The sequence below is a fragment of the Dendrobates tinctorius genome, unplaced genomic scaffold, assembly GCF_039654945.1.
Source record: "Dendrobates tinctorius isolate UK_male_01 unplaced genomic scaffold, ASM3965494v1 ptg000134l, whole genome shotgun sequence".
NCBI lineage: Eukaryota > Metazoa > Chordata > Amphibia > Anura > Dendrobatidae > Dendrobates > Dendrobates tinctorius.
Window position 1 is genome coordinate 16,939,926 of NW_027361802.1, and position 12,854 is coordinate 16,952,779.

The 12,854-nt window shown below is 44.0% G+C and overlaps 1 protein-coding gene across 2 annotated transcripts; it reads left to right on the forward strand.

The window, feature by feature from the left end:
- Nucleotides 1-404: 404 nt before the first annotated feature.
- Nucleotides 405-5,923, forward strand: LOC141048298 (uncharacterized). Of its 2 annotated transcripts, XM_073543752.1 has the most exons (3): nt 405-468; nt 1,808-2,181; nt 4,656-5,923. In XM_073543752.1, the coding sequence occupies exons 1-3, from the start codon at nt 423-425 to the stop codon at nt 4,683-4,685; spliced, it is 450 nt and encodes a 149-aa protein (XP_073399853.1). In that variant the 5' UTR covers nt 405-422; the 3' UTR covers nt 4,686-5,923. The 2 variants fall into 2 exon arrangements, with proteins under 2 accessions (XP_073399853.1, XP_073399852.1); XM_073543751.1 differs by lacking the exon at nt 405-468 and having other exon boundaries at nt 722-2,181.
- Nucleotides 5,924-12,854: the final 6,931 nt, after the last annotated feature.

The window sequence follows — 12,854 nt, forward strand, 5'->3', positions numbered from 1 at the left end:
TTAAAATGGCCGCCTGTATGCATGTGATATTTCCTCACAACCCTCCCTTTTTTACTTCACTTCCTGGATGGCTCGCACCTGCTCAGTACATTCATTCTGACATTTTTGACCTCACCAAGATGGCGACTGCCAACATCACTTCCTGTCAAGTCAAAACATGTTCATTCTCTATCCCCGCCCTGCACATGCTCAGTACATTCATTCTGACATTTTTTGACCTCACCAAGATGGCGACTGCCACCATCACTTCCTGTCAAGTCAAAACATGCTCATTCTCTATCCCCGCCCTGCACATGCTCAATACATTCATTCAGACATTTTTGACCTCACTAAGATGGCGATGGCCCTTCCCCCCATTCCCGCCCCTTCCCCACCCAATCAGGAAATGCTTGACAGTATTTAACATCACTGCACTAAGCCACATGCACTTCCGGCCTCCTCCACACCTGACTAGATTTAGGACACAAGGTAATGGTGCCCTACAGTCTTCATAGACTGGGTTTCCTTTCTCCATCTCAGCTTATTGACCTGCTTTTTTGTCCTTAGGACGGGAGTCACGTGCTGACCCTACACATCGGTATGTGACCCCTAAAACTTTCTTTTATATCTTTTCTTTCTATATACCTTGCTATTCCTTAACCTATACCCTTTCTCAGTGGTTACTATAGGTACCGTTTCAGCAGCTGGATTACAAAGGCAAACCTATACCACTTATACACACACCTCAAAATCAAGGATCTAGGTATTTATACTTTATGCCTTAACATTTCCAAGAGCACCCCTTACACACTGCCTCCTTAGATGACCTCACCTTTATTCCCACTCCACTTCACTGTCCCCTAATGCCCTTTCTCAACACTACCTACACATTCATGCTTTTCAACTCCTTACACCTTCACTCTATTCCTCTGTTCAACCTCTCACATGTTCACCGTATCACACCACAATACATACTCACTGGCCTCACATCATTATAGATCCATACACACCTTCACAAAGGATGTTTGACACTGTCCCCACCTTATGTATCACCTATCACTAGATTTTTGGTTTTATAATACTTTATAAAGTTTATTTATTGATTTTTGTTCTTTTATTGTATATATTGTAGTCATATCCCTGATGAAAGCTCGAGATGTAGAGCTGAAACGTTGGATTGTAACACCACCCTTTTTTGGATTGTAACACCACCCTTTTTTTTCATAATCAATAAAATCACAACAATTAAAGACTGTCGTTGAGAAGACTTTACTTTCATGTTATTAGTGTGCCGGGGTTACTCCTATACTTTAGTCTTGTTTTTTCCCAGAGCACCTAAGTTGGGGTTTGAGCCTGTCATATCTACTTTATATTTGATCTATTTTAGACAGTTGTCTCCCCCTCTAAACCATATTTTCTCAATTTTTCATGGCCTCCTTCGGTGTCTTCTCCTTCAACGAAGAAGAAAGATCTAGTATTCTTTCTACGGTCAGAGAAACTGACAATTTCCTGAATATCCCTACCCGTGAGGTGAAATCGAGGGATTATGAAAAGGAATTGAAGAAACTTTCATCTTTTGAATTGCATGCGTATACTTTAGCTCAATACACGAAGGCACAGCGGATTCCGAGGGGACTCAGGGTCTCATTACGACCAACCCTCTTCAGTGACAATGAGGAATATTGTCAACTTTTTGAAAATATTCTAAATAAGTGCTCTATAGATTTAATGGTGTTGACCATCAAATTTCTCCAGGAGAATATACAGAAGGTGAAAGATCAGGTTGCTGCTATCGAAAATCAGTTGACTAACACCCTTTCTCCAACAGATCTCGCTAGCCTTAAGGCAAGAGCCAACAAAACTCTACAAGACTACACCAATGAACTGAAAACACGAAAAAAGAACAAGTTTCTGAGAGACCAGGACGACTATCTCAAAAACCAGGTCTATAGATGGCGGTATACCACACTTCCAGATGGTCCCCCCTACAGAAACCGATATGGCTCATCAGGTTCTTCAGGTTCGGATGGTGGTCAAGTTGGACGAGGCGGCAGAGGAGGACGCGGTGGGAAACCGCCCAAGTCTTTTTTCGACCCGCGCAAGAAACCCCCGGCACCTCCAAACACAGTTTCAGACGAGGAGGAAGAAGAAAAAACAGACGAGGACCCCCAGAGGGATACACGTCCCAATACTCGATCTCAGGTAAGAACAATCTTGTCTTCAACATCTCTACCTATTGTCTCTCACCTGCTAAGATCCGAGTTCTCCAGAGGGGCCTCTCATTCTGTCCCACTCCCTCCTTTGATCCGTTCCTCGTACACCAAGAGTTAAATCGTTTTTACCGCTCTTTGAGACTTAAGGTACATTTTGACAAAGATGGCGGAGACATAAACACCAACCAGGTACCTTTCTCCTCGGGAACCAGCACCCAAGAGACGTTTATTCTCAAAGATCTCGGACTCAAGATCCCGAGCACGTTTCAACCACCTCGCCTCTATCATCCTGTCGAGACGTATATTTCACTTGTTAATGCTTCTGTGGATAAGTATATAGATGAAATCAAACATGGTAAATACCACCTTAAGCATAACCTTAATAGAGAAGAATCATTAGCACTGAAAAGTCTTAAAAACAACAAGGACATTGTCATAAAGCCTGCTGATAAAGGTGGCTCCATTGTAGTACTGGATAAGAAATACTATCTGTCTGAAATCCAGAGACAACTCTCTGACGTCACGACATACAGACCCATCCCCACGAATCCTATCTACTCCATAGAGAGAAAGATAGACAATTTGATCAACTTCCACTTAAATTTGGGTACAATTGATTCTAAACTGGCAGAGTATTTGCACAAACAAAGTCCCATAACTCCAGTCATTTATATACTCCCCAAAATACATAAAAATTTGGAAAAGCCCCCCGGTAGACCAATAGTGGCATCTACCGACTCTATCCTCTCACCCCTGTCAATAACCTTGGAAAAGATCCTCACTCCACTAGTACCAAAAATTCCATCTTATCTCAAAGACACCGGTGATTTTCTGAACCACGTTAGAACCCTCCATGACATTCCTTCCTTTTGTTTATTAGCCAGCCTAGACGTCAACAGCCTATATACTAGTATAGATCACGATCTTGGCATCGAGGCTGTCAGATGGTTCCTAGATTTACAATCCTCTCTTAGCGAACCCCAGAAATTGTTCTGTACCGATACACTCAAATTGGTCCTCAACAACAACTATTTCCTCTTTGAGGACCAATTCTACCTTCAGGCACGGGGTACCGCGATGGGGGCGAATGTAGCCCCCCCGTACGCTAACATCTTCATGTGTAAATTTGAGGCTGACTTTGTCTACACACATCATCTATATAGAAAACATGCTCTTACCTGGCTCAGATACATAGACGACATCTTTTGTGTATGGACAGGTGACACCAATAGCCTCACAGATTTTGTACATGACCTCAACCAGAGTATACCGAACCTAACCTTTACCTCACATTCCAACACACAGTCTGTCAGTTTCCTTGACACCATGATCTCTAAAACTGACTCTGGCACCCTTACAAGTGACCTTTACGTCAAACCTACAGACCGTAATAGTCTACTACACTGGTCCAGTTGTCACCCAAGACACGTGAAGATAGCTCTACCTAAATCCCAACATGACAGAATTGACCGCATAGTCTCAACACCTGATATCAGGCAAATGAGACATGACGAGATGACTGAAAAGTTTCAAACAAGAGGATACCCCAAAATTAACGCTGAACAACAAACCAGAATTACCCAACGTGACTGTGATGTAGAGAATAGGGTTAAGTTCATCAACACCTATCACCTGTTCTCTCCTCTGATCAAAAAAGCAGTCCTTGAACACTGGCTCCTACTAGAAAAGGCTTACCCGGGGATTGAAAATTTCCAAAATCCTCCTCTCATCTGCCATAAGCGGGCTCAGAACCTAAAAAACACTTTGGTTAGAGCCGACGTGGGCTCCCACTTCAAGACATTCAGGCAGAAGACATTTAGCACGGTGCGCAACGGAACCTTCCCTTGTTTGGGTTGCGCACAATGCACGAATGTTAGTAAAGGCGATTCATTCACCCATCCGAGGTCCGGCAAACGGTACAAGATCAATGGCTATTTTACCTGCAACTCAAATTTTGTCGTCTATTTAATCAAATGCCCATGCGGCCTATGATACGTTGGGGAAACCACCCAGCATGTGAAAGACCGCATTTCCAAACATAAATCAACCATCCGGTGTGAGAACACACTTTTACCAATTCCTGCCCATTTTGTGGAAAATAGACACTCTGTAAGCCAACTGAAATTTCAGGTTATCGAACAAATCCCTGTACCCAGACGAGGGGGTAATAGAATCCAAATGCTCAAAGAGCGTGAAGCGTATTGGATATATCACCTAAATACCCTCCATCCACACGGTCTCAATAGAGAATCTGAAATGTATTATTAATCCCTTCTAAATTCCACTTCATAGTGAATTAGTTTTGTTTTTCATCAGGAGTTTAAAATCACTACCAAATAAGTTCTTTTCCTACACAACGTTTTTTGGTTTATAGGAGATATTTCTGACATAAGTGTGTTAATATGAACGCCATTTTACTCTTTGTATGTAAACCTTGCTCTAATTACCTTTCTTTGTTTTTAGGCAGGAAAAGGAAGTTTCTCTGAAACCTGATAGGCACAACCAGCACTGAAATTATCACCGTGCATGAATTCAGCACAGTCCCACCGTTAAAATGGCCGCCTGTATGCATGTGATATTTCCTCACAACCCTCCCTTTTTTACTTCACTTCCTGGATGGCTCGCACCTGCTCAGTACATTCATTCTGACATTTTTGACCTCACCAAGATGGCGACTGCCAACATCACTTCCTGTCAAGTCAAAACATGCTCATTCTCTATCCCCGCCCTGCACATGCTCAGTACATTCATTCTGACATTTTTTGACCTCACCAAGATGGCGACTGCCACCATCACTTCCTGTCAAGTCAAAACATGCTCATTCTCTATCCCCGCCCTGCACATGCTCAATACATTCATTCAGACATTTTTGACCTCACTAAGATGGCGATGGCCCTTCCCCCCATTCCCGCCCCTTCCCCACCCAATCAGGAAGTGCTTGACAGTATTTAACATCACTGCACTAAGCCACATGCACTTCCGGCCTCCTCCACACCTGACTAGATTTAGGACACAAGGTAATGGTGCCCTACAGTCTTCATAGACTGGGTTTCCTTTCTCCATCTCAGCTTATTGACCTGCTTTTTTGTCCTTAGGACGGGAGTCACGTGCTGACCCTACACATCGGTATGTGACCCCTAAAACTTTCTTTTATATCTTTTCTTTCTATATACCTTGCTATTCCTTAACCTATACCCTTTCTCAGTGGTTACTATAGGTACCGTTCCAGCAGCTGGATTACAAAGGCAAACCTATACCACTTATACACACACCTCAAAATCAAGGATCTAGGTATTTATACTTTATGCCTTAACATTTCCAAGAGCACCCCTTACACACTGCCTCCTTAGATGACCTCACCTTTATTCCCACTCCACTTCACTGTCCCCTAATGCCCTTTCTCAACACTACCTACACATTCATGCTTTTCAACTCCTTACACCTTCACTCTATTCCTCTGTTCAACCTCTCACATGTTCACCGTATCACACCACAATACATACTCACTGGCCTCACATCATTATAGATCTATACACACCTTCACAAAGGATGTTTGACACTGTCCCCACCTTATGTATCACCTATCACTAGATTTTTGGTTTTATAATACTTTATAAAGTTTATTTATTGATTTTTGTTCTTTTATTGTATATATTGTAGTCATATCCCTGATGAAAGCTCGAGATGTAGAGCTGAAACGTTGGATTGTAACACCACCCTTTTTTGGATTGTAACACCACCCTTTTTTTTTCATAATCAATAAAATCACAACAATTAAAGACTGTCGTTGAGAAGACTTTACTTTCATGTTATTAGTGTGCCGGGGTTACTCCTATACTTTAGTCTTGTTTTTTCCCAGAGCACCTAAGTTGGGGTTTGAGCCTGTCATATCTACTTTATATTTGACGTTTTTGGCTGGAATTGAGATCGGACATCATGTCGCGATTGGAAAACCCCTGATGTACCAAAACAGTGGAAACCCCCAATTCTAACTCCAACCCGAACCCCAACACACCCCTAACCCTAATCTCAGCCCTAACCCAAGCCCTAACCCTAGCCCTAACCCTAACCCTAACCCTGTCATGATCCAGTGTTGGATCTGGTGGTATTAAAAGCACAAAGTGAACTTTTTTTACTTTGGTTAAGTTCAAAGGTGTTTTGACTGTCCCCGGTGGTGGTTGTGGTATTGCACCTTAGGTTAGGTTGCACTTAATTATGGTTCAGGTGTGACACTCGATAAATGGGTCTCAGGGTGTTCACTCACTGCTGGTGATATTTCTTGCTGAGTTGTTGGAGAGCCTGGTGGAAGGATGGAGCTGGATTGGAGTCCTGCGCAGTCAGCCAGAGAGAACGAGTGCCAGCTAATGGTGTCTGCAGGAAGGACTGGCATGGCCTGGTGGAGTCGCAGTTTATGGTGTCGGCAGGAAGTGCGGGCATGGCTTAGAGGAGTGGCGACTAGGAAGAGAGTTGCACTCAGCATGCTCGACTTGGGTGCTGAGAACTGGACTCGAGCATGCTTGGATTCTTGGCAGAGGCTGGACTCATCTTGGGACTCTGTGTACTGGACTGCTGCAAGTGGTGTTGGACTCTGCTCCCAGGCTGCATGATGGTGATGGATCCAGTTATGGTGATGGATCAGGGTGGAGGAGAAGATGCACACAGGTGGTGGGCTCTGTTGCTAGGAGCGTACGCAACAGAGCAAAGCTAAGTGGTGTTTCCCCTGTATTGTCTCTTTCCTCATGTGTGTTATTAGTGCAGTGGTGGGATTAGTCTCCGCACCGACCCATTCCCTAGTGAGGGTTTAGGGTCAGGGTGAGCAAGGGCGTTAAGGTACGCGTGCGGCGACAGGTGCAGAGCCTGTTTAGGGAATGTAAGGAGTGCAGGGACACTGGCTCAGGGGAGCTTAGGAGGTCTCCACGTCCCCCATTCCCTATCGCAGGGCCCACCACTGTTAATGTGTCCCAGGTTCCCCCTTTATTATTTAAATGCGCCTTACTGGAGGCGGTGTTTCCAGAAATATATTTATAACGTGTAATGCCTAAATTCACCAGGTGGAAGCGGCGTATCCACCTGCACGTTCTATTATTTAAATTCGCCCCACTGGAGGCGGTGTATCCAGGGTCACGTGTGTTATGGGTTCGCCTTGCGGCATCATCTGCGACCTGACACACGTGACCATGACATTATCAAAAAAAAGTTCACTTTGTGCTTTTAATACCGCCAGATCCAACACTGGATCATGACAAACCCTAGCCCTAACCCTAACCCTAGCCCTAACCCTAACCCTAATGGAAAAATGGAAATAAATACATTTTTTTTTATTTTATTATTTTTCCCTAACTAAGGGGGTGATAACGGGGGGGTTTGATTTACTATTTATGGCGGTTTTTATGTTTGGCAGCTGTCGCACGCTAAAAGACGCTTTTTATTGTAAAAATAGTTTTTGCATCACCACATATTGAGAGCTATAATTTTTCCGTATTTTGACCCACCAAGTCATGTGAGGTCTTATTTTTTGCGGGACGAGTTGACGTTTTTATCGGTACCATTTTCGGGCACGTGACATTTTTTGATCGCTTTTTATTCCGATTTTTGGGACGCAGAATGAACAAAAACCAGCGTTTCATGAATTTCTTTTGGGGGGTGCGTTTACACCGTTCCATGTGCGGTAAAACTGATAAAGCGGTTTTATTCTTCGGGTCAGTACGGTTACAGCGATACCTCATTTAGGTCTTTTTTTATGTTTTGTCGGTTTTATGCAATGAAAACTATTTTATATAAAAAATAATTATTTTTGCATCGCTTTATTCTGCGAGCTATAACTTTTTTATTTTTTCGCTGATGATGCTGTGTGGTGGCTTGTTTTTTGCGGGACAAGATGACATTTCCAGCGGTACCATGGATATTTATATGCATCTTTTTGATCGCGCGTTATTACACTTTTTGTTTGGCGGTATGATAATAAATCATTATTTTTTGCTTCGTTTTTTATTTTTATTTTTTAAGGGGTTCGCTAAAGGGGTTAACTAATGAGACAGTTTTATAGGGCGGGTCATTACGGACGCGGCGATACCTAATATGTGTACTTTTATTGTTTTTTTTTTTTTTTCATTTTCAAAAAATGAATTTATTGAGGAATATTTTTTTTTTTTTTTTTACTAATTTATTTGGCGATTTTTTTAAAATTATTTTTACACTTTTTTCTTTTTTTTTTTACTTTATTACATAGTCCCAGGTGGGACATCACTGTCCTGTGACAGATCGCTGATCTGTCACATCACAGATCACTGTGACAGATCAGCGATCTGTCACAGGCAGTGCCGAAGGCTTCCTCATGCCTGCGCTTGGCAGGCACTGAGGAAGCCAGCTTCCTGCAGGCCCCCGAAGGCCCCCGTCGCCATCTTGGATTCGGGGGCCTGGAGGAAAGGAGCCCCCCGCAGCAGCGCTGCACATTGCGCTGCCGTGGGGGGCTCAGGGAAGCACGGAGGGAGCCCCCTCCCTGCCGATGCTTCCCTTTAACTCCCGGTACACCGCGATCATGTTTGATCGCGGTGTGCAAGGGGTTAACGTGTCGGGGCGGTCCGTGACCACCCCTGACACATTGTGCTGGGTGTCAGCTGTGATCAGCTGACACCCGGCCGCGATCAGCGGCGCTCACCACGTGGGCGCCGCTGATTGCTGAGACGTACTATCCCGTCCATGGGCATAGGGGCCCAGGTCCCATGGACAGGATAGTACGTCGGATTGGAAGGAAGGGGTTAAAGGAGCAGGTCTCCTATACTTGTAATGCCCATACACTAAGTGTATAGGCTGAAAAACATTTTCCCCTGGGGGGTACACATCAACCTACTGTGTAAATATTTTTTTACGCCCATCATAAACACCCTTGGAAAAAACTATAGTGGCTGATGCATCACAGAGCACGATTACCCTCGTGATCTAGTGGTGGTGTCGGAAGAGACATGGAGGATGGCCTACTAAAACTGTTTTCCAGGTTTACAGGAGCATGTCTCCTATACTTGCAATTCCCATTCACTAAGTGTGTAGACGGAAAAACATTATCCCCTGGGGAGTGGACACCTCAACATAGAGTGTAAACATTTTTGGAACGGGCATCATAAAGACCCTTGCAAAAATTTCTAGTGGCTGTTGCATCACGGACCATGGTCACCATGGTGATCTAGTGGTGGTGGATGATGAGTATGAGAAGGAGGAGGTTAATGCCAAATAGCCAAAATCAGGAAGCATATACCCATGTGTCGGTGTGAAGAGATGCATGGTAATATATACCTCACAAAAAAAGACACTGGATTTGAGGTTAGGTTTCACTGTTATCATGTGGTGGTGTACAGAAGTCTGCCCCAATCCAGCCATTGTTCATTTTTATAAGTCAGCCTGTCAGCATTTTCAGTTGACAGACGGATGCGATTATCAGTTATAATTCCACCAGCGGCACTAAAAATGTGCACTGACAAAACGCTAGAGGCTGGACAGGCATAGAGAGCCAGTTCATGCCATGTGTCCAGCTTTGAGACCCAATAATTAAAAGGCATAGAAGAATCTTTGGGGATGTTGGTACAATCAGCAAGGCACTCCCTCAGCATCTTCCAAAACTTTGCACGCCTTGTGACAGTACCCCGTACCTCATGGACACTGCAATGGGAGGTGTTGTAAGTTCATTTTCCCCTTCACTACTGAGGCCCGAGGAACTCCCTCTTCTGGTAAAGAAAGGTAGTGAGCCTGATTATCAAACACCTGAGCCTGATTTTGATGACTGGCTGAGTGGAGTTACTGACTGGATATAAGGCTGCCGACGCCCTTCTGCCCTGCGGGTGATTTCTCTGTGGACTTCTAGGATACCAGTCTGATTCCTGCTCCTCTAAAGCTAAGTTTTTTGCTTTGCCTTTTAGCATTTGTGTTTTGTTTTTTGCCTTGCTTTTCTGGATTCTGACATTCCCTGCTGGGGTCAGCTGAATCTCCTTTTGCCTTTTGCTCTGTCTTCAGAATATTCCTGAGTACTGACATAGCCTTTTTGAAGCCTAGCGTCTTCAGGGCCTTTTTCACTGTCAGTTTGTTGGCTCTTATTTTCATAGGGTTTTTCACGGATTGCAGACAGCAGCCTTCCTGTCCTTTCCTATCTAGTTTAGCTTGGGCCCCGTCTTTGCTCAGTCTATCTTTCTGTCTGTGTTGTGTTCTTTCTTCTTGCTTCACCGTCATTATATGTGGGGGGCTGCCTTTTGCTTTGGGGTCTGCTCTGGGGCAGTTTAGATTTCCCTTTCTGTCTTTAGGCTATTTAGTCTTCCGGCTGTGATCGAGGGGCCTAGGGCATCGTAGGAGCCCCCCACGGCTACTGCTAGTTTGTGCTGTAAGGTTCAGGGATCTGCAATCCGATAGCTGCCAACCTCTCTGGTTTTCTGAACTTAGCTAGCATTTCTATTTTTGCCTCCTACGGTGACTCAATCATAACAGAATCACCCACCATACCGCAGATCCTAGGGTACTCAATAGCAGGAAAGAATTGTGTTAAAAAAAAAAAAAAGGTGTGTATATTCTTTCCTCTATATCTTTGAGGCCGTAGGGGGAATTTTTTTTTGTTTTCTCTCAATGGAGATAAAGCAATTGTCTGATCGTGTGGAGCAGCTCGCTGCAGAAGTGCGGGGAATTTCCGCCTACCTTGCTCATTCACATGCTGCTGAACCAAAGATTCCTACAACTGATGTATTTTTTGGGGATCGGTCTAAATTTTTGAATTTCAAAAATAATTGTAAATTATTTTTTGCCTTGAAGCCTAACTCGTCAGGGAGCTCCGCGCAGCAGGTTAAAATTGTCATCTCTTTGCTGCGTGGCGATCCCCAGGATTGGGCGTTTTCTTTGAAACCAGATGATCCTATTCTGACTAATGTGAATGGATTTTTTCAGGCCTTGGGGTTGTTGTATGACGAACCTAATGCCATTGATCAGGCTGAAAAGACCCTGCTGGCATTGAACCAGGGTCGTGATTCTGCAGAATTGTACTGTCAAAAATTCCGAAAGTGGGCAGTACTTACTACCTGGAATGATAATGCCTTGGCTGCTCTCTTTCGGAAGGGGTTGTCAGAAGCCGTAAAAGATACTATGGTGGGATTTCCTGTTCCCTCTGGTCTTGACGATTCTATGTCATTAGCCATTCAGGTTGATCGGCGTTTGCGCGAACGCAAAGCTGCACGAGAGGTGTTGCCACCTGTTGAACAAATGTCGGAACCTATGCAATGTGATAGAGTTTTTTCCAGAGAGCAGCGTCAGGAGTTCAGAAGGCGTAATAAGTTGTGTTTTTTCTGTGGAGATGCCTCGCATATTATTTCTGTCTGTCCTAAACGAGAGAAACGCTTTGCACACACGTTTTCTGTTGGTGGTGTTCAACCTAAGTTTCTTCTGGCTATTACTCTGATCTGCTCCCTGTCCACATTTTCCGCCAAGGCTTTTGTGGATTCAGGGAGCAGCCCTAAACCTAATGGACTTGGATTTTGCTAAACGTTGTGGATTTCCGATGACACCTCTGCAGACGCCTATCCCTTTGAGGGGGATTGATGCTACTCCTTTGCCTAAAATTAAACCTCAGTTTTGGACCCAGGTGGTAATGCGGGTCGCCCCAGACCATCAAGAAAATTGCAGATTTTTGGTGTTGCATAATCTGCATGATACTATTGTTCTGGGTTTTCCCTGGTTACAAATTCATAATCCAGTTTTGGATTGGAAATCTGTGTCTGTGGTGAGTTGGGGTTGTCGGTGTGCCTTTAGTGAGGCTCCGGTGTTTTCCACCTCTCCTCAGTCGCATGATGTTCCTGATTATTTGGCAGACTTTTATGATGTATTTAGTGAGAATGAGTCTGCGTCTCTGCCTCCTCATAGGAGTTATGACTGTGCAATTGAACTGAGCCCGGGGTATAAATTTCCCAAGGGTCGGCTCTTCAATTTATCTGTACCCGAGCACGAGGCTATGCGATCCTATATCAAGGAGGTGTTGGAGAAGGGTCATATTAGACCATCCTCGTCACCCTTAGGTGCCTTTTTTTTTTTTCTTTTTGTAGCCAAAAAGGATGGATCATTAAGACCTTGTATTGATTATCGTGCCCTCAACAAAATTACTGTTAAATATCAGTATCCGTTACCCCTGATTTCTGATCTATTCTCCAGAGTTAAAGGTGCTTGCTGGTTTACCAAGCTTGACCTCAGGGGGGTGTATAATCTTATTTGCATTAAGCATGGGGATGAATGGAAGACGGCGTTTAATACTCCGGAGGGACATTTTGAGTACCTGGTGATGCCTTTTGGGCTCACTAATGCCCCTTCTGTCTTCCAGTGCTTCATGAACGATATTTTCTGAGATTTTGTCGATAGATTTTTGATTATCTATCTGGATGATATTTTGATCTTCTCCAAGGATTGGGATTCTCATGTGGAACATGTTCGGACTGTGTTCCGGATCTTGAGGGAGAATTCCCTGTATGTCAAAGGATCTAAATGCCTTTTTGGAGTACAGAGGATTTCTTTTTTGGGATTTATTTTGTCCCCGTCAACTATTGAAATGGACCTGGCCAAGGTTCAGGCCAATTACGATTGGGTTCAGCCCACTTCTTTGAAGGCCCTCCAGAAGTTTTTGGGTTTTGCTAATTTTTATCGGAA

Bases quoted from the DNA above. Each gene is read 5' to 3' on its own strand.
- LOC141048298 (XM_073543751.1), top strand. From the start codon at position 1,408: ATGGCCTCCTTCGGTGTCTTCTCCTTCAACGAAGAAGAAAGATCTAGT. The intron at 2,182-4,655 runs GTAAGAACAATC...CTTTGTTTTTAG, and splicing joins GTCCCAATACTCGATCTCAG to GCAGGAAAAGGAAGTTTCTC.